The sequence below is a fragment of the Melitaea cinxia genome, chromosome 12, assembly GCF_905220565.1.
Source record: "Melitaea cinxia chromosome 12, ilMelCinx1.1, whole genome shotgun sequence".
Lineage (NCBI taxonomy): Eukaryota > Metazoa > Arthropoda > Insecta > Lepidoptera > Nymphalidae > Melitaea > Melitaea cinxia.
Genome location: NC_059405.1, coordinates 8,549,198 through 8,576,977, shown reverse-complemented (window position 1 = coordinate 8,576,977; position 27,780 = coordinate 8,549,198). Strand labels below are relative to the sequence as shown.

Sequence of the window (27,780 nt, the reverse complement as noted above, 5' to 3'; positions counted from 1 at the left end):
GCAACTTTCTACATACTTTATGATTTCATTAAAATATTTAATTCAGTAACTAAATAGTTGCGGTATCTTGATTTTTTTTTTGTGCTTGATAATAAATTAAAATGTAAATAGGCAAATAATTACCATAACATTATTGTTAAATATAATTGTGTAATAAACCTTTTTTATATAAAATTAATGACAAACAGTTCTAAAAATAAAATGCACCTAATTGTAACTAGGAACTATAACATGGTGTGATGTAAGTCATACTTATGACCTAGAGTCGTGTTAGCACTTGTCTTACTCCTTATTCACATACTATCCACACGATTAAATAAGTAATAAATCTAAATTATTGTTACTTTTTCTGTTTGATTGCATTTCGAAATATCTTGTTGTAATTCCTAGTAAACTTACTAACTTAATAGATATATCTACAGAATAATTAATAAAACCAAAACATTAAATATTTTTTTTACATAAGTCCTAGTTCTATCACAGTAAAATAATAAAAACACATTTAAATCATAATGAGTTGAATTCAATCACTATATATTTTACACGGATAAATTTTAGTAATTGAATTAACTTGAAATGAATAGTAGCTTATGCACTGTTCACATTGGCGAGGATCCGAAGCGAAAAAGGCAGTTTTGTATTACTAATAGAGGATATGCGACGCGAGTTTTTCAAAATTTTTGTCGCTTTATAACGCTTGTATTCCGCACCAATGCCCATAGATCTTTATTTACGACGTATGAAACTACATCATTTTACAATAATTAAATACAATTTAATTTATACCTTTTATGATCTATGATATTAATCAATGTGTATTGACGCTCGTTTTAATGGAATGATCGAAATAACGAATTTAATGTGGCGGAAGGTCAGCGTTTCTACCGAGATTCATGATATTGCTACATTTGTTAAATACTTTACTGTGTGCGATGGAGTCGTGCCTGTTGTTCCACATTTAATTATGAAATATATAAAAATATCGTGATATCGTTGCTATCAATACACATATTTTCAATTTCAAGTAATACAATCAGCTTGCGATTTTGGTTGATTAAAAATATTATACACATATTATGTAATATGGAAACGGACATATCACACAAATATCGAATTGATGTCTCGAACGATTTAAATATTGGATGAAAATTGTACGTTCAGAAGTAAATCTATTTTGTTTGCTCTTTAAATTCAATAAAGCATATCTTCCGCTGTAAATGTACCCATTCTTCTAAAGATGTAATAAGCATTTCCCAGTTACAGTCGAGTACTAGATCGTTCAATAAGTCCCGAGACTAACCTGGAAATGGCGCATATATTAAAAACTCTTTTGATTTTTAAAAAGTACTGGCTATCAATACAAGAATATGTGTCAAATTTTTAAAAATGGAACAATAAAATTATTGATTTTGAAACATTTAAGTGACGCTACGGTTGTAATTTCGATACAATGCAAAAAAACGAGTTTCGCGTGTTGATAAAACATTGTTTTTTAATGGGAAAAAATACCGTTGAAGCACAGCAATGGCTTATAAAATGTTATGCAGGATCAGCTCCCTCTAAAGCAACCATTTGTCGGTGGTATGCCGACTTCAAACGCGGTCGCATGGACACCAATGATGGGGAACGCTCAGGCCGTCCAAATGAAGCAGTGACTCAACAAAATATTAACCAAGTCCTCAAAATCGTATTGGAAGATCGGAAGGTAAAAGTGCGAGAGATAGCCGAGATAGTGAAGATTTCGATTGGTAGTGTTTTCACTATTTTACATAAAAATTTGGCCATGAAAAAGCTTTTTTCTAAGTGGGTGCCGCGTTTGCTTACAACTAATCAAAAGGAACAACGTATCAATGATTCAGAGCGATGTTTGGCGCTGATGAATCATAATAAAAAGGATTTTTTACGTCGGTGTGTAACAATGGATGAAACTTGGATATACCATTTCACTCCGGAATCCAATCGGCAGGCAGCGGAGTGGAGAGCGGCTGGTTAAAGCCGCCCGAACCGTCCAAAGACTCAGAAATCGGCCGGTAAGGTTATGGCGTCTATATTTTGGGATGCGCATGGAATACTTTTCATCGACTACCTTGAAAAGGGGCAAAATATAAATAGTGACTATTACATATGCTTATTGGAGCGATTGAAGTACGAAATTGCGGATAAACAGCCTCACATGAACAAAAAGAAAGTGGTGTTTCACCAGGACAACGCGCCTTGTCACAAGTCCGTGAGAACGATGGCCAAAATTAACGAATTGGGCTTCGAATTGCTTCCTCATCCCCCTTATTCGCCAGACTTGGCCCCCAGCGATTACTGGCTGTTTGCAGACCTCAAAAAATGCTTCAGGGTAAGAAATTTGACTCAAATAGTGAAGTTATCGCAGCAACGGAGGCTTATTTTGAAGCCAAAGACAAATCATTCTACACACATAGGATAGAAAAGTTAGAAAAGCGTTGGAGGGACTGTATCGCTCTTGGAGGAGACTATGTTGATGAATACAAATTAATTTTATAAAAAAGACCTTTTTTTAGTACTTAGTCTCGGGACTTATTGAACCACGTGTTACATAAATTTATAAAATCTGTCTACAAAAGCCCGACGTAGGCAGATCAGATAATCATATCATATTTTTTTAATAATTTGATAAAAATGTAGATTCTTATATTACATGACCAATATTTAAATTGTAGAAACGTCTACATTTAGGTATAATATAATATAAAAACTAGTAAAAATTTTCATAAAATTATTCAGTTGAGACGTACTCGTACCTACGCGACGAAGTGTAATGCGCCGGGTAAACGGACACTAAGATCTGTTTATTTCATTAGTCATAATTTAATATAAATGTGTACCATTGGAAGTGTGCACATTTAAGTGCATGTTGAAATAGAACACGTAAAGTACGAAGTATTAAGCTTCCTAAATTATACTACCGAATTTAATTATTTTTCAAATTAAGTTTTCAAGTTTTTTTGTCTTAAGTATTTGAGGTGAAAATGTAAGTAACCAATTCCAAATATTTTGACTAGACTAATATAAGTTACGACATAATAAATTAATAAGTACACATTTACTAATATTTTAATTTTTAAATCTTAGTGTCTCTAGCCTTAAATAAACTAAAAAATAAGTGGATTTAGGCGATGAAAAACGGTCAAAGACAATTTCGGCATTTCTTTACAAACAAAGACCGAATTTTTATAACGAAATTCCATACTTTTAATCTATCTACTCATATGCGAGTAAACAACTCAATAAATCTAACCTATTATATACAGAGCTGATCCCTGATCCCGACAGATCGTCCAAACGGGTTCCGTACTTAAGAATCCAAGTTATTATTTTATTTTTGAATCGTAACGGGCGGATTCTGATTTTTTACAGTTGTAATTACTATGGCCGTTATAATGAAATTAAGTTAAAAATAAACGCACAATTCGCCGATTTTCATGTTAAAATTACACACAAGTGTGGTAGTGATACGGAACCCCTCTTATTGAGATAAGACTCGCCGGGTTTTTTTTAAAATATCTATGGCTAATTTGCTACTCAAAAGACTTCGATACGCAACCTAAGGCGCATATTACGGGCCACTAACTCGATCCCGGGCAATCGGGCCTCAGGCAATAGCTTCATTCGCTTCCATTTTTTGCCCAGTACGGTGCAAACACGCAATAAAAACTAAATCAAAATCATAACAACGAGGAATACACTTGACACACGCGTGCGAGGCTCCACGGGGGCGGGGGCTAGCGGTCGCCTGTCACCTTCGGTAGCCTGTGGTTGCCAGTGGTTGCCCGTGGTTGCCCGTGCTTGCCGGCGCCACCGCCGATGTATAAAAGTATAAAAGCGTGGCCGCGCCGCCTACGCGGCCGCCTGGCGACACGCCACAGCGGCCACCAGCGCCGCGCCGCGCCCGCTGCCGTCCTCCGACAGCATCAAGTCGAACTGGAACCATCCGGCACACAATTACACTACTGTACAGTTGCTTCACAAACAGCAATTAACAAAATTAAATGAGACGTTTAGGCGGCTTTACCGGTAGAGCGAGATCTTTTCTAGATTTAGTGTGTTTGTAATTGTTGTGTCAATGACCGAGTCATATGAGTTTTACAGTTATATCAGTTTTTTATAGCCAATTTTCAACTGTTTCTCGACATTCTTTTAAAAAAAATCAGATATTGAGCATATCCTGAGAAAAAACTTTTTTTTTTTGGAAAAGTTGATGATAAATAAACAAAGTAATAATAACGTATGCTTTTTAAATATTAACTTCTCGAATAATAATTGAGATAGGGCTCAGCAGGATATATCCTGCCCAAAATATGGAGCAGCCAGACTGGAGAAGTACCTCGACCTTACAGAAGATCACAGCTAAATAAGACTGCTTTCATAGTGTTGTGTTCCTATTGGTGAGTAAGGTAACCAGCGCTCCTGGGGGGAATTGGGGGTAGGGTCGGCAACGCGCTTTCAATGCGTCTGGTGTTGCAGGCATCTTAAGCTACAGTAATCGCTTACCATTAGGTGAGCCGTACACTTGTTTGCCGACCTAGTTCTGTATATAAAAAAAATCCCCAAATTAAATCGCGTATTGTGTAATTTAATAAACATATCCGATTTGAATTCAATGTCATTTATTTTTATCAAATGAACATTGACCTCAAAAACTCGTCAGCAGACTCGAAAAGAGGCTCGCCTCAGCCGCTTATCGTGATAGATAAATTTATTACAAAAAAAATACATCAATATTATTTTAACCTCAGTTAACTAAAAATAAAAGGGTGCTTATTACGTAACTAATGATTAAGTGAATGGCCTTAATACATTATGCATATTTGTGACTTGTAATAATGCAACTAACGTTATGTACATTCGACGCGTTTAGAAACACTCGATTGAGGTTTTGATAAAAACATTTTGCTTTTGTTATAAAATAATACAAGCGTTCACTTTACCCAGTTTCCTTGACATTTTTGAGACTATATAATTAATAACTTGTTTAGCAGATACATATAAGATACACACATACGTCCATAAATATAAATAATTTTAAGTTGACTCAAACCTTATAACTAATAATTAATTTTTTCAATCAAGCATAAAACATATTTAGATACATACGAAATTTCTTCTTTGCCGTCATTTTGCCGCCCCGGCTTTGCACGGGTATTTAACAAAAATTTCAAAATTAAAAATTATATTACATACACATAACTTATACCCTTCTAACTGAACTAAACATACACCCTTCTATTTGCGTCAGGTTACTAAAAAGAGAAAATTATAAAGAAAGTTTAAATATTATTATTTTAATATACTTTTTTGTTATTATTTTCGTAAAGAAAATTTTAGGTATTTTTTACACCGTGGGTTACATATTGGAGTTTTAATAAGGATAGCTCATATATAACCCTCTGATAGTGTAGCTTTCTAACAGTGAAAGAATTTTTCAAATTGGTTCAGTAGTTTCGGAGCCTATTCAATGCAAACAAACAATAAAAAAATTCCTCTTTTTAATATTAGTATAGATATATTTAAAAAAAATAGTTAAGAACTGGCACAGTATTTTTGTATATAATAAAAATAAAATAGGTATTTTTTAATTTCGTAATCGTTGATACATTTTTGCATGAAATTTCTGATTACAGAAACGAAGCTACGAAAATAAATTTCTCTAGAAACAAAAACAATTGGCGCGTATCGTCAGTCCTTACGTAAAGATAAAACACAGCACGTGAGACGACGACAATATTATGTTTGCGTATGTGTGTGTTTTTGGCAGACAATTTATCTTTTTCAATGCAAGTGACCTACAAAAAATTTTAAGTGGAATTTTCCCCGCACTAAAAGTAAGAAGAAAAAGCCTATGTCTCGTATAGCTCAGCTGGGTTATGACGTAACTTTGATAAGTATTGGTTAATTGGTTATTGTTGTCAAACTGGAATTTAAAAGCGATAGCTAAGCATTCGTTGTAATAATACTAAATTTAACGCCGTCTCTACATCGCTTACATTGCTCTTGGTGTTAATTTCTTAATTCTTTGCAATAAGTTTGTAAGAATTATTGAGTCATCAGCGTGATAATATGTAAGTTATTATATGATTGTAGTATAAAGGAATCAATCGCGCGATGTTTGTGCAATTGTCGCAAATAATTTAAGTAATATAACGTGATTGGCAATTTTAATATACGTAAACAATTTTATTAAAGTCAAATCGAAGTCAAGGACTGTTTCTATTTGAATACTCAAAAACAAATTTCGGTTCATCATCAATCGTTAATATTTTTTATCCATCAACTCACATTCTAATACATTTTTTAAACTACATAGAACCTAGTTGATTCAAAGTTTATGCATATGTTTTTGCTAAACTTAAGGTTATATAGGTAGTTATTTTAATGACTATTAATTTATTTTTATATTGTTTCAGTTGGAACAGTCAATAATAGCACAATTAATAATTAGTTTTATCAATCGCATATCTCAGACATCGCTAACGATATATGAAGTCGTAGTATGTATAGTATTCGACGGTAGTATTTTCTTTTCAACATACACACACGGTTGTCTGTTCCTACGGTAAGCAACGTTGTAGGTAACAGCTGACTGTAATATATTTATAGTGGGATCTATTTTCCTAATGTAATACCATTATACGGAGTTTTTTTAACACAACTAGTGGCCAGTTTCAATACTCTATCTATCTCTAAATTTGCTTACTAGAGATAGAATTTTGACGTTAACTCCATATAAATTGTGTCAAAAATCTATCGCTAGTAAGCAAATTTAGAGATAGATAGAGTATTGAAACTGGCCATATGTCGGCAAACAAGCGTACGGCTCCCTTGATGGTAAGCGATTATCGTAGCATTTAGACGCCTGCAATACCAGAACTATCGCAAACGCGTTGCCGAGCGTGCACCCCCCCTCCCCTCCAATTAGCTTTGGTCACCCTACTCACCACAGGAACACAGCACTGCTTGAAAGCAGTGTTATTTGTAATGTATGTATATATAATATTATATGTTGTGATCTTCTGTAATGTCGAGGTACTTCCCCAGTCGGGCTGAGCAATTTATTTTGAGCAGGATATTTCCAGCTGGGCCCTACTTCAGTTAAGTAGTAGTGGGCGTGTGTATTGCACAGTGTGGGTGGCTGTGTGTAGAGATGTGCGAGTCGGTCACCTGCAGGCCGGGCTCGACGAGCGCGGCGATCTTCTCGCACATGAGCGCGTGGAAGTGCGGGTGGAAGCGGTAGACGGAGCCGTCGATGCCGACGGTGACGTGCGGCTCCGCCATCTTGTTGAGCAGCGTAGCGATGCCGGCCGACACCAGGTGCGCGGCGCGCCGCGACACGCGCTCGCACACGTGCCGCACGCCCGCCATGTCCGCCTCCGTCGCGTGCGACAGCCCTGCGACACGAGCGCCACTACTTACAGGACGGCCACTCATCACGTTAAGCTTCGAGGTGGGGGGGGGTCCGGAAACATCACCAAATATCACGAGGAGGGTGTAATGAGATATCACGTGTATTTATTTTTCGTTGAACGTGCGATTTCCGAACCAAAAAAACAATCACAAAAAATTACCACCTTTTATAAATTTGTATCACGATGCTTTATCTTCTAAAATTTAATCAGTTATACATATATTTGAAGATAATGTTTAGAAAATTTCAATTTACATTGCAGAAAAAAATTAACGTGATTTTTGGATATGGAGAGGGTTGTCTTAAGCCTCAACACACATACTCGTAACCATGGGGAGTAAAAACTTGTTAAAAACATTGCGTAAGCCCTTAGGAGCCAGCTATAAATTACGCCACAAAGTTAAGGAGGGTTAAGAGATCGACGAAGTGTTACATTCTGTGAGAAGGCGTGGGGATGAGTTCCAAAATTTTGTGTCATCACATTTCAAAACATATCTAATTGTTACTTAAACATAATATTTGAACAACAGACAAAATAATTATGAAATTATACTTAAAAAATAAAGTTTAAATTGTTTTGTTGGCGGAATTGACACTTGCTCTGCTAGTCTTAGTAAAACCGTTCTGGTGTAATGGGGCGTGTGCCGTGTAGTAGCGTCTAAACAGGGCTTGTCTATCTTTGTAGGTTTCCTGTGTCTCGGAAAGCACGTTAAGCTGCCAGTCACAGCTGGTACATCGATCGACACGACTCGTGTGAAGGAGTTGAAATTCTAAGACCATCTTGGAGCACAACCTAAAAAGAACCATCTACAAGCGTGATATGTCGCTGGCAAGTGCTCTGCTCAAGATGCTGGGGGCAAGCGTGGAGACCGGGTCTATGCATGAGTGCGGGGTTTGATATACAAATAAAATAGATAATAGATATATAATTATATAGGTGTATATGTGAGTATGCAATGTAGTGGAATGTCAGTAAATAACAGAAATAAATAATAAATAGATAAATATTAATAACTATATATATATACACATCAATGACATCAGGACGCCGCGTTAGCGCAACGGTCACAGCCATGGATTGTACCTGTTGCGCTGGCGGTTGCGATTTGATCCCCGCACGTGACAAACATTTGTATTGGCCATACAGGTGTTTGGCGTGGTTAGGGTGTTTGTGCAGTCCTTGAGGGTCTCCCCACCGTGCCTCGGAGAGCACGTTAAGCCGTCAGTCCCGGTTGTTATCATGTACACCTGATAGCGATCGTTACTCATAGTAGGGAATATATCCGCCAACCCGCATTGGAGCAGCGTGGTGGATTAAGCTCTGATCCTTCTCCTACATGGGGAAAGAGGCCTATGCTCAGTAGTGGGATATAGGCTGAAGCGAAGCGATATACAAAACCCTTACTAACAGTAACATAGGTTAAGTTTATATTGTAAGTAGAACATAAGTGTACATTATATGGTAACTAGGAAATAAGTGTACATATAATGATAACAAGCAAATAAGTGTAAATATAGACATAGATAAAATAATAATAATATGTTTAGAAATTACGAATGAATAAATGATTGGGGTCTCTCTCAAAGACAGGATTAGAAATGAGACTATCCGCGGGAGAACGAAAGTAACCGACATAGCCCACAGAATTAGCAAGTTGAAGTGGCAGTGGGCTGGTCATCTGTGTCGCAGGACCGATGGCCGTTGGAGTAGACGGGTCCTAGAGTGGAGACCGCGTCTTGGCAAACGCAGTGTGGGACGTCCTCCGGCCCGTTGGACCGACGATCTACGTAAGATTGCCGGTGTAGGCTGGATGAGGATTGCGGAAGACCGGGATGTGTGGCGCGAACTTGGGGAGGCCTATGTCCAGCAGTGGACTGCGATAGGCTGAAGTGGAAATGATGTGATCAAAAAAAAAAACCATCAGCGTCAGACCACGTCCTAGATTTACTAGGTACAGGACTGTCGATTTGTAGTTGTACTGAAAAATCACCTATGGTATGTAATGCATGCATGTTTAACAAAGGCATGGGCATTTTGATCCATGGGATGTAAATAAAAAAAAAAAAAAAAAAACTACTCGCATCGATCACTAAAATTTTGACAGATGATATGTATCCAGTGATTTTTATCTTCTTTTATGGACATCATTAAAATCAACATCAGGTTGCTAAAGAAAATCAAAATATACTAAATAATTTAAATTTTATGTACGTGACAACATTTTTTTTATTTATAAAATAAACTTAAACGTTAGTATATTCAATACTTTCAATGGAATATATTTTTAACAACATTGCATTGAATAGATAAGTTTTTACTTAAGTACATAGTATGTACATGCGACTACAATTTTTATTGTTTTCCTTATTTTTTAAAAACTACATAAATTACAATACTTTTTCTACTAATAGTTTTTTAAAATGCAATAAGCCTTTGCATGCTTTTTAACATAAATGACAATTTGCATAAATTTATATTTTTAGATGTTGTATCTCATTAGCGTGACTGACATTTAAAACATAATTGTCTAATAATAAAATGTATTAATTGAAATATTAAGAATGGTCTGAAAACTAACTGTATAAAAAGATAGCAAGAATACTCTTTAAAATAGAAAGTGCTCAAACGTACTTGATCTAAATACATTTAAAGTAATGAAGATATCTTCATATAAAATACGTTTTTTTTTTTGTTTAAAATGAAAATATTAAATGCTTTAATGACAGGCGCCTACTACTACTATATTTTTTTAACAGTGTATTAATAATTAAGTATCCAATTGCAATCAAATGTAAAAAACTTCAAGTGTATGAATTAAATTTTTTATCTATTTCCAATGATTCATTGTACTTAATACGTGTATACATAAAAAAACAATTATGATAGGTAGGTTTCACTGAATCCCTGCGATAAGCGAAGAAAAATATTTTCTGTAGGCCTAAAGCTACATTGAAAATTGAAATACATAAATCTATTCAGTAAATAATGTTTATCAAAGAAATATTTAAATATTAATGACATAAAACATAATGTCTCAAGGGAATCGAAATCTTATCGCTAAGAAAAAAAGGTGTTATTTGTATATTTAAATTAACAAAATATTAAATTAAAAACTCATATCGTCAATCATTAATTTAAAATTTATCCAGACCAATTTTTTACTTTTTGTATGTCTGGTCTGTGAATTATCGAGCAAGACTTAATAGAGATAACCTTTTCAATTAATAGGCTATCCAACGGTTTTTTTAATTGGCTTAATTAATCGTAAGCTAGTTCGCGCATTGTTTATATAGATTAATAAACTATTTGTTGGAACATACCTAATTCTTCCAGGACGTCCATACAGCTAGCGTAGTCTCCGGGTTTGTCCGATTCTATTTCAGACACGTATTTGGTATAAAAGCTTCCTCTTTGGAACAGTAGATCTGAGCCGCGTCCTCCGAACAGCAAGCCCATTTTTGTGAACTTCACTAACGCTAGACGAACAAGTTCGCCCATGTACATTCCCGATATCATCTTCTCTTGGCTGTAATTAAAAAAAAAATTAAGTCGTTTTACCATTAGAAGAAACAAAGATAGGTACATCGTTACAAATTTTTGAGCATGTATAAATTGGTGTATGTCAATTTTAATAATTTTTAAATTGAAGTCAATTATATTTAGGCTACTAAGGCAAAAGAAAACGTTCCTGAACATTCTGTATCTATATGGATCCATCTTAAAAGAATACTAATGAAATCATAAAAGGAACCTAATGTTCTAAATTAGTATCACAGTGATAAAGCACTTTTTTTTATTAACACGTGTATTAAATTGCTTGAATAGATTTAGCATTTTAAGCCCGTCTATCGTATTATACTTTATCGATTTAGTATTGCATTCATCAATAAAAAAAGTATTTGATGTTTTTTTAAACGCAGGGAAATAGTTTTTTTTTAACGAAAGATATAAATAAAGCTATGACGTATAATTTATATTAGATAAGTTCAGAGCAATTATTAGTTTACGTTTAAGCTTTTTGTTTACTAAAATTACATATAAAATTATTGTGTGTCGTGTTGTCAATTGATAAGGTTGACTTACGCCATACAAGAGACGTTGGTAATTACTGATTACACACAAAAGTAATGCGATGTAGTTATCACATGACTAATAAAACCAGCCAAATGCGAAAGGGCCTCGTTACTACGATTAAAAAAATTAATACATTAATTTTTGTTTTTTTGTGTCAAATAATATGAAAAAACCGCAATATAAGAGACAAATCAGATATAGATAAATATCTAAAATAAATCAAATTTTGAGGACTATAATCTTAATAGATAAGAATGACGCGTGGTGACGTATATTTGACGTACATATATGTACATATATCGTAATGGTATATTTTTATACAATTATGTCACACATAGTAAAAGCGTTAACAATCTTTTCACGATCACGATTCAGCCTGTAACATCAAGACAATGTCTCAAGGCAATCAAATGCTGGGTATAGGCATCTTTCTCCACATAGAAGACGGATTGGAGCTTAATCCACGATGCTGCTCCACTGCGGGTTAATATACACATATGTATATGTCAGTCGATGTCCCATGGGGGCCTATTTTTCAACGATTTTAGAATGAGTGTTTGCTTGCAAACAAAAAAAAAGACTAATTACATCGGCAAGTAATACAACGTAAATAGACGAAAAATAGTCAAGTAAATATGCATTATTAGATATAACTCGAAAATTACTAGTTAGATCCCAATTAAATTTAAATGGGACCGGCACGACACGCGCTACCTTTAGATTAAATTTTTTTTTATCAAAATCAAGTCCACGCAGTCAAAAGTTCTGAAGTAACATACACAAAAAAATAAATACAGTCGAATTGAGAACCTCCTCCTAATTTGGAAGTCGGGTAAAAACGGATAAAAACGAGTAAAAACAAGTAATAATTACGTTATTACCGTTTGACTATTATTGATAAGTTTCGCGTCGCGGATTTTGTTCGACCTTCAACTTGGAACGTCACGGACGTTTATGTTATATCGGCATACCGGTTAAGGTATCTGAATATCACATGCTGACGCGTAAATAAAAAAAAATCTCTTGTTTCTTTCGAAACAAAAATGAAATATACGCACATAATAATTTTTTTTTTACTAATGTAAAATAGTATAAACTGTAAGTTTTATAAACTACCAACCAATTTTAATAGTTTGCTGCTAAAATGATTTCTCGTCATGTACAAAGCCTACAAGAAACATGAAATTAAGAACATTGAACGTGACCAAAGAGACAATTCGACCTATGACTAATACATGAGACCTAGCAGCGGATCAGTTATTGGTACGATCAGATACAGTTACGTGACCTTGAAAACAGCGTAATAACAGTACCCACACAAATGAACTCCTAATTTATAAATTTTAAATGAAAACGTTAATTGTATACATATTGAAATAATGGACACGACTACCTGACTTCATATATAATATTATGTAGATTGACGTTTGTTAGTTTTTAAATTTATATCCTCATAACTTTTAGACAATTTTAACGTGTAGTGGCGTTACGTATGTTATTACGAGTGACATTGACAAGGTTATTTTAAAAAAATCTTGTTGTACAATAGTTGGATAGTGTCTCCTACGATACGATTTAGCCTGTAAAATGTAAAATCCCACTGCTGAGCATCGCCCACTTTCTCAGGAAAGAGTGGAGCTTAATTTACCAGGCTGATCCACTGCGGGTTTGGAGGATATGTTCCCTACTATGAGTACCTAACGATCGCTATCAGATATTTATGATAACACACACACACAGAGACCGGTGAATAGGAGTAGAAAGAAGTAGATTATTTGAAGAGTGAAGAGATCTTTCACGAGATTCGGAAAGGAAGGTAAACTTACATTTAAGGCAAGGAGGGGTAGTAGTAATTCTAAATAATTCTAAACGTTCACATATTGGTAGCCATTTAAGAAGAGATCTGTTAATGGAAAATATGATCATACTTCCTCAAATTGAAACGAATGCAGGTGTTGAGCAATCGATCAAGTTTGTTCAAATGGACTTGATTGAGGTCCAAACAACACACATTGCCGTAGTCAATTTTGGGCATAAGTAAGGCCTTAGTTGGTAAGAAGTGTAGTAAGGGATGCAATGTTGAGTAGAATTTACGCGAAACTTCATTTACCTGACCGGACCAGGAAAGGGATTTGTCAATAATTATGCCCAGACCTTTAACTTTTGTAGTAAATGGTATTGCGTATCTATCAAAAACCAGGTTTGGTAAAGATTTTTTATCAATCAAGGCCAGTTGTCGAGAACTACCCACAATAATCGCTTGGTCCTTGGCGGCATTGACAGCAATACCATGATTGAATAGTAGAATGTAGTACGCTAATCTTTGTCTGTTTATAAAGCTGCAGGTCATCGGCAAAAAAGTGGTACCGGCATTTTAAATAAGATCTAATTGAATTAATAAAAAGAGAAAATAATAAAAGAGATAATATAGCGCCTTAAGGAACACCAGCACCCATTTCAAACCAATCAGTTTTCCTTATCAGTACAAATAGCGTGCCTACGCCCTCGAAAATAGAAGAAATCCATTTGATAGCGGGAGTCGAGATAGAGTAACGAGTCAAAAATGATAGAAGCAGATCGTGGTCGGCAGCGTTAAATGCATTGTTGAAATCTATTAAGACTGAGACAGTCACATGAGTATTTTTTGCGATGAAACGGAACGAAGAGATTTAACTTTTAAATATTTGTATCACGTATTTTGTGACATCCTATTAAAATATCAAATTATTTAATAGGGTAACATGTTTATTGGTTTCCGATATTGGAACAAACTCATCGTCATTTCACATTGAATATTTTAGGTTGATATCCACAATTATGTGAAGTGCTGTTACTGAGCCACAGCTCTTGTTGAATTTAAGTTACTTACATCTGTTTTCCGGGATTTATCGAGTTATTGTCGATATCTCGATCGAACTCAGTCTTAATGAAGTCTAAAGCTCCGTCGTCTCCAAACGCACCCCATTCCGTGTTTATGAGTAAATCTGGTTTTCCTGGTTCCCCGTCGAATAACTCACAATTTTCCGTTTTTTCCACGTAACACGCGTTACTTCCCGTACCTACACATTAAATATAGACATCACATAGATATACAAAAAAATGACCCACACAAGTTAGGCACTAAAAAAACTTGATTATTTATTAATCATGATAAAGTAAGAAATATTAAATGCAATTCGAGCGTCCACCCGATTAGATAAAACAGAGCGCTAATGACCAGTTAGATTAAATCAATGTTAAGTTTAGTATTTTGTTAACGTCATTTTAGTACCTAAATAGTTTTAAAACAAAGCAAGCTCACACCGTAAACAAGGTAAACCTACCAACGATGAGGCCTATTTTGCAGTTGTGGTTTTTCCACGCGCAAGACATCAATGTACCCGTCGTGTCATTCAGTATAGCGCATATATCTATCTGTACGTCCTACAAGAGTGAAAAACATGCGGTTTAGAATATATGTTTACAAGCGACTCGTGGCTTGCGATTCGTTGATGATGATAGAGGCTTTCGTTCCTATCATGAAAACTCAGTCAAGGTTTTTTAATGTTTTTATTGCGAATTTTCTTTACAATTAAAAAACAAGTAAATTTACTATTGGTTTAGGTAATATATGTGTCTCATATAAAAATGCACAATGACCGCGTGCCTCTCAAGATTACGGATCGTATTGCAAATTGTAATTACAAAGAAATATACACCGAATATATAAAAAAAGAAAATCTTATTACGGTGAAAACATCAAGAAAATAACAAAAAATAATTAACAGCTAATAATCGTTTGTCACGCACCTCACCCAATTTTGAAAATGAAGATAAAAAAATTGATAATTATGTCATTAAATTATAATAGATACATATTTATCAATTTTTTTCATATTAAACAATACACCCAATGTTTAACAATGTAAAGAGTATGAAAAATAATTTTATTAGCATGCATAGATATTTTTAGCTATAAACATTTTTTATTACTTTAATGAAAATCGTCCTGAGCCGAGGTTTCATATTTAAAAGCCTCTATTTAGCTCTCATAGGCGTTCCAACATGCCTTATTTTCTAAGGAGAGCCATCATCAACTCACCGATAATAACACCCATGCGGCAATGGGGATCCTTATGCGAACAGGACATAAGTGTCCCAGTCGCATCGTTAAGGATTCCCATAACAGACAAGGATAAATCCTGGAAAATGTACCGTATTTTTATCAATAAATCCAGTTTACAGTTTAAACGAAATCAGACTAATTTTAATTCCTTACTCAAACAATAATGCAATCAGGTATTAAAATTTATTGACATTTGATTACAGCCATTTTTATGATAGCTTACTTCTGATAATTTTAGTGAATCATATTAGATTCCTGTAAAACTTGTTTATTGAACAAATATAGATTGGAATTAGCCATTGGACGGATCAGTCTCTAGTTTTATCAAATTGTTTACGTTTCTTTTTTAAATATCATATCAAGTATCAATTTTCTCTGTAATAACAAAAACTTGTTGCTGCCACATGCGCCCAACAACGGAAAATCTTTTGCAGGAAAAAAAAAGAACCACACTGAATGAAATAATTGAAAGTGCATTGAATCTTACCCCTCTCCTAGCAATAGCGTCTTTGAGCCCTTGAACAACGTCTTCGCCAACTACCCCGGAACAAGAAAAGCCCTTGGTCCAACGTTGTAAGATCCCTTTGGTTAAGCCCAGCTGTTTAAGTGGGAAACTGAAAGTGAAGCCAAGGGCTAAACGTTCTTCATATACATTATGTTCCTAAAAGAAAAAAGAAAATGATTTACTCTCTTACGTCAATATAATAAATCTTTGGATTTTATGGTTTACTAAACTGATATTATAAATTATTTTTGTGATAGTTAAACTATCAATAGGGATAATAAATAAAACTGAAAAAAGATTCTTATACAATAGGAGCTTCTCCTATTAAAGACAATTTCAAACCATACTCGCTTTTTTATTATTTACGTGAAATTAAAATTATTCAAATATTTACGAAATTAACAGTTTTTTTAGTTATTTACCTTCATAAAATTAGCTAAGCACTCTGCAATATGATCGAAGAGAGCAATGCCAGTACCGGTCATGATATGGTTAGGAATAGCATATATTTTCGACTGCATGTCGAAGTGATTTTCGCCTAGATTAATTATTAACACTCTAAAGTTGGTTCCTCCTAAATCTAAAGCCAAAAACTTCCCGCGTTCTGAAATATAAATACAGCACTTAAAAATTGTTAAAATGTAAATCTATACATCTATACAAATAAATAAAATTGGAGTGTATGTTTGTAATATTACAATAGCCGCGTTTTACTAAATTCATATATATGTATACACGGTATATATACCAAGTAAAATTTTTTACAATTTTTGTACGCCTGTTTGTTCCGGCTAATCTCTGAAACGGCTGGACCGATTTTAACGGGACTTACACTAGCAGATAGCTAAAGTAATAAGGAGTAACTTAGGCTACTTGTATTTTAGAGATTTATATATTTCATAACTCTGCGAACTGAACAATAACTTTTTCGTTAAATTTCACGCCGACGAAGTCGCGGGCACAGCTTGTAAAAATAAAGAAATAAGAAGCAAGAGCTTGTTTACCTTTTCCATTGGGTAAATCCTGTATGTAAGTAATCCAGCATTTTACAATAGCATTCGCGTGTGTATCTTTGCCGAGTCCTCTAAGTAGTTCATTGTGAAGTCTGCGCATTATCTCCCGGAGTGTTTTGTCCGATAGGTGAAAGATTTCGCATTCCTCGCGAATCTGTCGAAAAATAATATTTTGATAGTATTGTACAATCTTTTGCGATATAAGCAAGAACCAGCACCTCACAGAAATACTTAACTGCTGTATCAATATTTATTTCTATTTATTACTAGCGACCCGCCTCGGCTTCGCGCGGGTGCAATGTTGATACTAAATATACTACAGAATGTCTTTATTTATAGCTTATAGCATGGTTATTAACATAATAACAACAACATTCAAATATGCGTCGTTAGATTACACGTTGTTACAGAATGCGTTGAAGAAATAAAGGTTCACTGCTCGTTCCCCGTAGGTGATAGCGTGATAATTTGTAGCCTATATGTTGACCCGACTTCTTAATAATATTCGTGCCAAATTTGAAGTAAATCCATGCAGTACTTTTTGAGTTTATCCCGGACATACATACAGACAAACAGACAATAATTCTAAAAACTATATTTTTGGCTTCGGTATCGATTGTAGATCACACCCCAAGTAAGTATTCTTTTAAAAAAATATTCAATGTACAGTTTTGACTTTCCTACCATTTTATTATATGTATAAGATGACCGAACTACTTATTCGGTTTTCAATATTTATAATTTCTTTGTAAACATTATTTTATTCAACTCGATTAAACTCCATGATTTATGGCTATTACAGGCAGTGAGTAGAAATTTATAATATGTATGATTATTAAATAACGTTAAGTTTACTGTTTTCAAACTACCTTTTTTTAAACACATTTTCAGATTGCACTTAATAAATACTACATATGTAGTAAGTAATCTACCTTCACTACCTATATTTTGAGGAAGACTTTTAATTACTTTCTATGGAATATCTATTATTTTATGTTCAGGTTTTTTTTTAAATATATTAACGTATAATTTATGTTTTATAGCAGGTATTTAATTGTTAAAATTTAAACAACTTCAATTGTAAATACTATGTATTGAATTCCTTGTGCACATAATTATGTAGATTTTTTTATAAATAAAAGTATTTTAAGGAAATAAGATGGAATTCCCCTGCATTTAACTACTGGCGGTAAACTAACCGTTCGTTTTATAGCGTAAGCGAACAAGTTTCACAAGGTCAAAGCGGTCATTACAACACTATTGTCGTTTATGGTTGCTTTCCAATACTACGACCCGGCTTAAAATAATATCAGCTCCTTCTATTTTCATTACAAAATATACACTAATAGAAATATTATTTTAATGCTCACCTGAGGTAAATGATTTGTGGCCATACCCATTTTTATTTTTATGTACGAAAGCTTTACGATTTTTAAAACACTGCGCAAAGTATGTGTATAAGTTGCCAAAGCTGTAATATAATAATAAGAATAAAGCAAATTGACGATCGTTGCGAACGTTACGACCGTCGAAAGTGCTTGTTACCTACAGACTGACGAGTACCGCGTTCTGTTTCATTCATGATAATAAACTGTTGCTATCTTTCTCTAATACGCATAATTGTACTTGGAGCTAGAGTGATACAGCAATATGTTGTGCAATATAATCTTTGAATGTAAAGTATACAATTAATTAAGGTAGCCTTAGTTATACCAACCGATATGTAACCCTTTATCAAATTAGGAATAATTTGGACTTTAGTACTTTTTGATGTACAAGAATTATTATTTATAAGTTATTTATCTCATGGCTAATTCACTTTGGCGAGCCTCTTGCTGTTTGATTCTGATTGGACGACGCGTGGGCTCGCTCATGACGTCATTAGAATTCCTCGAGTCTACGTCTTTCTATATTTACAATTCCAATAGTATGGGTAGGTAGCCTTTGCCAGTGAGACAAAATATAACGTATGCGTTCTGAATATGGGGCGCAATATCCAATTTAATTTTTGGATTAATTGAATGATGGCATTCCATTACCAGAGATACCAAGGTACTTCAGGTTACCAGAAACTATATTATATATATATATATAATATATATATAAGCGTAATTGTTTATATAATATTGATAACTATATTTGAAATCTAATATATATAATTCTCGTAGAAATATAAACAAAAAGTTGCCTTTATATTGACGTAACAAAGGTAGATATTTTCCATATTATGTAAACATACAGGGGTCATCACTCATCATCACCATCACTTTAGCCTATCGCAGTCAACTGCTGGATATAGGCCTCCACAAGTTCGCGCCAAAAATGGCGTGAACTCATGTGTGTTGCCCATAGTCACCACGCTGGGCAGGCGGGTTGGTGGCTGCAGGGCTGGCTTTGGCGCACCGAAGACACTGCTGCCCGTCTTCAGCCTGTGTAATTCAAAGCCAGCAACTTGGATGGTTATCCCGCCATCGGTCGGCTTTTTAAGTTCTTTACTGCCGTAACCACACAGCAGAACCGTAACAACATACATAGGTATAATGTGCCTAATTCATATACGTATTTTTTCAAAATGCCGTGCCACTCTAATTTAAAAAAAAAATTAATAAAAATATTTAATCTAATATATCATTCTAGTGCGTTACGTATTAACTTAGAAATAACTTTTCGATATTTTTTTTTTATTAATACTGGGCATTTTTTCAAAGGTGGTGCGTAATTTTGGCAGCTTAGTGGATCGATAGTAGGTAAGTACACTTGTTTATTTTCGAGTGGTCTCGTGATTGCTAATGATAGAAACGCGACAAACCCAATAATATTACTCTGTTATGTATAAAAATACAATACTCGTATGCATTATCTGCTTCTTGCTACATAAAATGCATGCACACATTTGCATAATATTGTAAATATTATGTATAATATTGTAACAAGACAAAGTAAAAGAAATAATTATGTTCAAGATTTTTGAAACATCCATTAAAACATAAGGTTGAAAAATAAGGTTTGTAGGTATTTAAGTTTTACTATTTTTAAAACTAGCAGGGTCCTGTGTTTGGACTTTCGATGAGAAATAAATAAAGATGTGTTGCTCCGTTTTTCGGGAGTTACATACCTACTAAATCGTATTATTTGTATCTACGTGTGTATACATTATTATGTCTGTGTGCATTTATATATTGTATAATTATGTATTTATTATACATTATATTTTTATTCTCAATATGTTTAGATTGTACACGCTAATTTTGCGACTGTTTTATAAGTTTCCTGTGGCAGGACTACTGGAAGAGATTCCATCATGGAATAAGTAGTGCCTTTGTACCAGCATTGTTTATAAGAGCTATTTCCTTTTTCCTATCCTAGTGTACATAAATTGTTAAATAAATAAATAAATAAATAATAAAATAAAGAGAGAATGAGGGAAGAAAGGTTCTATAAAAATAGAAATTTAAGTAACATTTGCTAAGAATAGATTTTTTATAGAAATTATTAATATTTTATTTTTAATGAAAAAAGTAACTACCGTTCGCTTCAGCCTGTAATATCCCACTGCTGAGTATAGGCCTCTTTCCTCATGTAGGAGAAGGATCAGAGCTTAATCCACCACGCAGCTCCAATGCGGGTTGGCGGATATATTCCCTCTACTATGAGTAGCGATCTCTACCAGCAGGCCTAGCATGCGTACAACGAGATATCTCTTGACGGAAGAGAGAGATAATGTCTACATCGAGTATTTTCTCGATTACGCTAACATGCGCACTACGAGAGACAAAATTCTCTTCCGAAGACTTCGCCTTGTCGAGTAGAGAAAATTGTGCTGCCCTTACAAAAAAATATACCATTTTTTTATAATGAAAAATATAAACACTAACTAAATATTAATAACTAACAACACTAACTAACTAACTATTAAACTAATTTAAAAAACAAGAAATACAAGAATCTTAAAATTTCGCCTATCACTTCCAAAATTCAAAACACTTTGTAATTCGTTCGATTATGAAATTTTAATAAAGAAGGAATTTCAAAAATTAATCATTATCAACCATAATCACAACTGAATATCATTCTTATTTCTTATGTCGTAAAGTTGAATTTACAAGGTTATTGACCAATCGTGCCAAACCGGGATGAACCAACGTTTGGATTCACAGTATAATTTCAAACGAGTGACACATGTTTTATTTAACAATGTTCTCGGCCTTTTGGCTAAGATAAAAAGTGTATATCAAATTTAAAAAATCTAATATGGAAAATAAAACGGCGTAAGTAAATGAATTTAATTATATATGTAAAACAATATGCTCGTGTTGTGCTTTATATCTTGTCGCACATTAGATAATTGTAATTCTATCACGCATTGTTTTAGAATAAGAAGCAACAGGGCGCAAATACGTTTTTTGTGCCATTATATGGCACACTTCACTCGACTTTTCGCGCTTCCCGCTCTTCGTATACCGAAATTATATAATTATAATAGGGAAACGCCATGGTATACAAAAAATAGGCACCCGGTTTTATTTATTTTTTATTTATCGTCTTTCTCGTCGATAGTATTGAAGACGAGAAGTTTCTCTTCCTAAAACGTTGAAATTCGACAAAATTACGATGTCATGTTAGCTTCCGTAGAGATAAATATCACAGATCACTAAAATTTAATGATTATCTCTTCTATTGACGTAACGAGAAGAGTATCACGTGCACGCATGTTAGCTACTGTAGACATAGAGAGATAATACGAGAAAAGGGGTAGACAAAATTTTGTCGTGGCGCGCATGCTAGGCCTGCAGGTGTACATGATAACAACCGGGACCGGCGGCTTAGCGTTCTCTCCGAGGCACGACAGGAGACCCCCAAGGACTGCACAAACACCCAGACCAGCCAGAGGCAAACCAGAGCCAATATAAATGTTTATCATGTGCGGGAATCGAACCCGCAACCGCTAGCGCAACAGCCACAAACCAGTGCTGTGACTGTTGCGCCAACGTTACATATTTCAGACTCATTTAGTACTCGAGAAGGTCAAAAGGGGTTAAGTTTATGAGAGAAGTTTCGTCCCATTTGAGGACAAGAGTATAAAGAATTGGTTTTGCTTATTAGTCATAACGAAGTATATTTGTATGTGTCCATTGTCCATAGCAATGAGACATTTAAAGAGGAAAATACATTTTGCAAGTCACGTTCTGTGCTTCAGAGCACATATCAATCTCTGTTCTTATTATTTTAGATGAATATAATTTTTAGAAATTAAAAGTTTATAAGGAAACGTTATGACAAAATTAACATAATTACGAGTATAGTTTAAAAGTGATTTTTAGAGCTTATTTAAATAAACTTTACCTACGTATTTTATGTGGTCTGAAGTATCATTAAAAAAATATATAAAAATAAACGTAAAGTGCAAAAGGATACATATATGTATACATATTGTCTATAATCGCAACTGATAAGGGATTGGCTCCGTCACGCTACTTCAAAGCGGAATGCGTTGATAAAGTGCAATTTACATCGCGTTTCATGTGATAACGTTTACGTCGTAACTATTTTGTATAGCGCCGATAAATTCCATCCTATATCAATAATTACGACATAATTATGCAAAAACTTTCCACTGGAAATCTTACAAAGCGTGCATCTAAACCCTGATAAGGATGCATAATAATTGGTTCATAAACATCTAAACCAGATAAGGAAGAATGTTCAATCACGCAGGAACAAATAATTTTATTAAATGGATATTTAAATAATGAATAAATCGTATTGACTAATTAAGTAAATAAATATAGTAATATGTATAAGATATCAATAACTTTTTGTTATTTTCTTACGCGTGATATTTTATCTTCATATAAACTCTAGCAATAATTATTGTTTTTGCCAGCAAAAAAAAAAACCAACTTCATTTACATGGACCAGTAAAACCAGTAACGTAGATAGACGAAAAAAATTGTCAAGTAATAGCGCATTATAAAAAATAACTCAAAAAGCACTTGTCAGATCTTGATCTTTAAATGGGACCGAATGACAAGAAGCACTTTTCGATTTAAAAAAGAAATTCTAAATCGCTCCACCCAGTAAAAAGTTATGAGGTATTATAATACAAGGTATGAACGACGAAAAACGACGTATAACGACAAAATAGTCAAGTAAAAATTGTTAGTGGTGATTCAAAAAGTATGACAAGCACCATCTTTCGATTAAAATAAAAAAATCATCGAAATCGGTCCCAGTCAAAAGCTCTAAGGTAACACACATAAAAAATTTACATATACGGACGAATTGAGAACCTCCTCCTTTTTTTGAAGTCGGTAAAAGGTAGGTTATTGGTGTTAATAACCTGCAAACATTTTTATAATCTGTAAAGTAAATAGGCAAATGTATAGGAATAACAAAAAAAAATATATATCAGGACAAGATGTTACAATTTATATAAACAGTATGTATACAATCTGTTAAAGTTGTCAAGTAATAAAATATCTATGTAGGTATATGCCCATACGAATAAAATCACGTGTCTGTTCATATCTTACGATTAGAATGTCGTGAAAAAGTATAATAACGTGCCAATTGTTTTTTGTCTGTTTATTTAGATACCTATACGCATTGTTGCTAAAATACAATCGTTATAATTATATACATTTAAAAATAATAATTAAAAAAAAACAAAAACCCGCCTGCGTGAAGAACAACTAATAGAAAATCAACTGAAAAAGCTGTAACAAGACAAAAATTCAATATGCACACAAAGTCAGCGAAATAAATAGAAACAATATCAAACATTTTGTGCTGTACATTTAAAATATATTAATACGGTAGTCCTTCGAAACTTTATGCAACGTCGTACATAACATGCAGTCGGAGACATGCACAAAGAGAGAATGAGTTGACTTATCCTTCAATTTCATGCCTCCGACTGCATATTATCTACGACGTTGCATAAAGTTTCGAAGGACTACCGTATTAATATGTTTTAAATGTACAGCACAAAATGTTTGATATTGTTTCTATTTATTTCGCTGACTTTGTGTGCATATTGAATTTTTGTCTTGTTACAGCTTTTTCAGTTGATTTTCTATTAGTTGTTCTTCACGCAGGCGGGTTTTTGTTTTTTTTTAATTATTATTTTATTTATGTCTTTTTAGTCAGATAAATTACGTAATCGGTTCAATTCACTAAAACAGTTTACATCATGTGGTTGATTAAGTAATTTTTTAGGGTCAAGAGAACTGATAGCAAGCCCGGAGAAAGATCTCACTCTGCTCAAAGCAACGTAAGCCTGACCTTTAGCAAATAGGTGACTGCTTAAGTCAACAACTATTAGTTTTAATATAATGAAATTATTAATAAAATTATTTGTTTGTATTTGGTATTATGTATTTGTTATTGATTTTATTAATGTAATTGTAAATTGGTGTGACATTTATAAATTTTTATTTGTAATTTTAATTGTATGTTTTTTTTAACCATTGTATTTTATTAGAAAGGCTACACCCCGAAGTTGATCGTCGCCTAGGAGGCGAGTTTGGCATGGCATAGGCGTGGGAAAGAGCAAATTCCACATTTTTTAAACTTTAATATTGTATTTCTTTATTAGTATTACGGTAATAATAATCATGATATACCTTTTTAAAATCCTTGTATTGTGCCCTTCAATTTGATACCCATATTGTAGTATTCGAGAATTTTTTTTTTTTTCATTAACTACAATGGCTTCGCGCAGCCGCCATGTTTGATTTTTTTTAATGTCACCTATCTAAGAACACTTGGGCAGCTAAGACCAACCTAACGATACCTCAATTATGTAAATCCGTTCAGTGGTTCTGGAAATATGAGGTAATAAAGAATATTACATACAAATATACATACATACAAGATACGCGCGAAAAACATAAGCCTTCCTTGGCAGTCGGGTAAAAATAAATACAAGACCACTCACTAAAAGGAATATCTTTCAGTGACATTAAATCGTAGTTTTATTAAAATCTATAATAATCTATACCTACAATAAATGCTAGGAAAGTCAAAACTGTACATTGAATTTTTTTTTAAAGAATACTTGGGGTGTGATCTACAATCGACACCAAAGCCAAAAATATAGTTTTTAGAATTTTTGTCTGTTTGTCTGTATGTATGTCCGGGATAAACTCAAAAAGTACTGCATGGATTTACTTCAAATTTGGCACGAATATTATTAAGAAGTCGGGTCAACATATAGGCTACAAGTTATCACGCTATCACCTACGGGGAACGAGCAGTGAACCTTTATTTCTTCAACGCATTCTGTAACAACGTGTAATCTAACGACGCATATTTGAATGTTGTTGTTATTATGTTATTAACCATGCTATAAGCTAGCTTCACACTATAAATAAAGACATTCTGTAGTATATTTAGTATCAGCATTGCACCCGTGAGAAGACGGGGTGGGTCGCTAGTATCTAATAAAATGTTGCGATTTGAATGACCATGCAAGCAACGCCGCGTGTATAGTTAGTGCTTACATCAAAGTGCTAGGTGGTCGTAAGAATCGTGATCACTGACCAGCAATTTGTTCACGAATTTTATTTTTTAGCGCTCTATTCAATAACTAGATACTAGTAACTAGTAACTAACCAGAACCAGATAAATATTTACATATTAATAAACATGCATAGATATTGATTGTAATAATTGTTTCAAAAAATAATAAATTCACGAACGTTGCACGAGGAGTTTGATTTAATACATAATTATGTGCTTACTTAGTGTAGTTTAATAAAATGCATTATCCTTACAATAAAAAAAAAGAAAAAGTACATATAATTATGCAATGCAATTAAGAGCTACAAGCTCTGAATGTAAAAGTTGAAATTTTTTAAATGACATTTAACATTTTTTTATAAATTTGTCATTTATTTATTTTTTAGTTCAAAATTCATCTAGACATGTTTAGTGAGTACCTGAGGTGAGTACCATGTCAAGATCAAGGTTAGGCTTAGACAAAATCAATAATAATAATAAGAACAATATTTATTACTTCACAATTAAAATCTAACAATAACATAATTTTTTGAACTAAAACTTAAGATATGACCTTGAAGCACGACCTTGCCACTCACATATCGGTTACTTTTAAGCCACAACAGACAACAGAGAAATAAATATAACGTGCAGTGTAAGCACAGGTAGTAAAGAAAATTGAAATAGTAATAAACATAGATCTCCGGGTTTCCTGCTTCGATAAACTTGTTTACTTTTTATTTTTTGTTTCGTTCTGCAATTATATTTCATATTTACTTCTGTTTGCTACAGTTTAGTAAAGCATACATTTTTTAAGTTTTGAATTTTTAATATAAACAATTTCTTCACTAAACCGGCACTTTTTAAATGTTTTAGTACCTATAAATTTTGATTTTTAAAGTTCAATTGTTTCGCAAATGTCGGCGTTCTAGCGAGTACTTACGATGTCTCGCGCTTGACGCATATCGATTCGTCTTGTCAGTCTCCAAGACTGAGACAGTAGGTGATGAACGAGGAGTGTTGGCGCCCACAGGATTCTGTCATAAATTCCACCGAGCGCAAAGATCGCGACGATATCCGCGTTCGATTACCGGTTAGTCTAGACTGCAGTAGACCGTAAATACGACAAGAATCGTGCAGAAGTGAAAGGATCCGATTGCTGTGACTGCGAGCGGCACAACGCGGAGCACTTGTTTAGTGAATCGAGGGTCACCTTGAGGCGTAGCGGTCGCGCATGTGTACCACACCCTCGGCCTCGCTCCCCGCGCCCCTCCACGGTGACGTCACGGCCGGTCCCCGACCGCACCATTGCGCGGAAGCCGCGGCCCTCTCACGTGACGCCCTTCACGCAATACAGCGTTGAAGTAATGCAATCACTGTCGAAACTTATGAAATATTTTCATATCCTTTCAATGATTGTACGGCGTCATCTATGATGATGAATTTTTTTTTTTTGTGAAACAAATAATATCAGAATATTATCTGAACATTCTCACTAAGTATTTTTATTAGTACCTTATTTATCTCGCTCATCAGCGATAATACCACATTTATACATCTTTATTAACATTTCTCCTTTCCTATTTTTGTAATTTTACGCTTTTTATTTACGAAACCAGAATAGTTTGCATCTCATTGTGCAGATAATAATTCTGTAATCATCAAAAATTGATTTATTATGGTAGAAACGTAAAGTATATCAAGGTATGTTGTAAAAAGTTGGCGAATTTTCAGCCTTCATATTCAATAGGCTGCTAAGTTAATAGTTTCCTGACATAATAAAGAAATAGAGTTCATTTTGTCATATGGTTGTCGTGTTATTTTGTTATCATCCGTATATCCAAAACGTTTATTAATCGATTCTTTTTATATAAATCATCATCATTTCAGCCTCTCACAGTCCACTGCTGGACATTGGCTTGCACAAGCTCACGCCAAAAATGGCGTGAACTCATGTGTGTTGCCCATAGTCACCACCAGCCGGCCTAGCATGCATACAACGAGATATCTCTTGACGAGAGAGAGAGTTAATGTCTACATCGAGTATTTTCTCGATTACCCTAACATGCGCACTACGAGAGACAAAATTCTCTTCCGAAGACTTCGCCTTGTCGAGTAGAGAAACATTATCAACCATAATCCCAACTG

At 34.0% G+C, this 27,780-nt stretch overlaps 1 protein-coding gene across 1 annotated transcript; it reads right to left on the bottom strand.

The window, feature by feature from the left end:
• Window positions 1-3,066: 3,066 nt before the first annotated feature.
• LOC123658480 (hexokinase type 2) lies at window positions 3,067-18,689 on the bottom strand. Its single transcript, XM_045593891.1, has 9 exons — window positions 18,501-18,689; window positions 17,122-17,284; window positions 16,540-16,721; window positions 16,100-16,273; window positions 14,831-14,930; window positions 14,377-14,566; window positions 10,754-10,959; window positions 7,189-7,415; window positions 3,067-3,951 (listed from the first exon to the last, which is right to left on the bottom strand). The coding sequence occupies exons 1-9, from the start codon at window positions 18,528-18,530 to the stop codon at window positions 3,868-3,870; spliced, it is 1,356 nt and encodes a 451-aa protein (XP_045449847.1). The 5' UTR covers window positions 18,531-18,689; the 3' UTR covers window positions 3,067-3,867.
• Window positions 18,690-27,780: the final 9,091 nt, after the last annotated feature.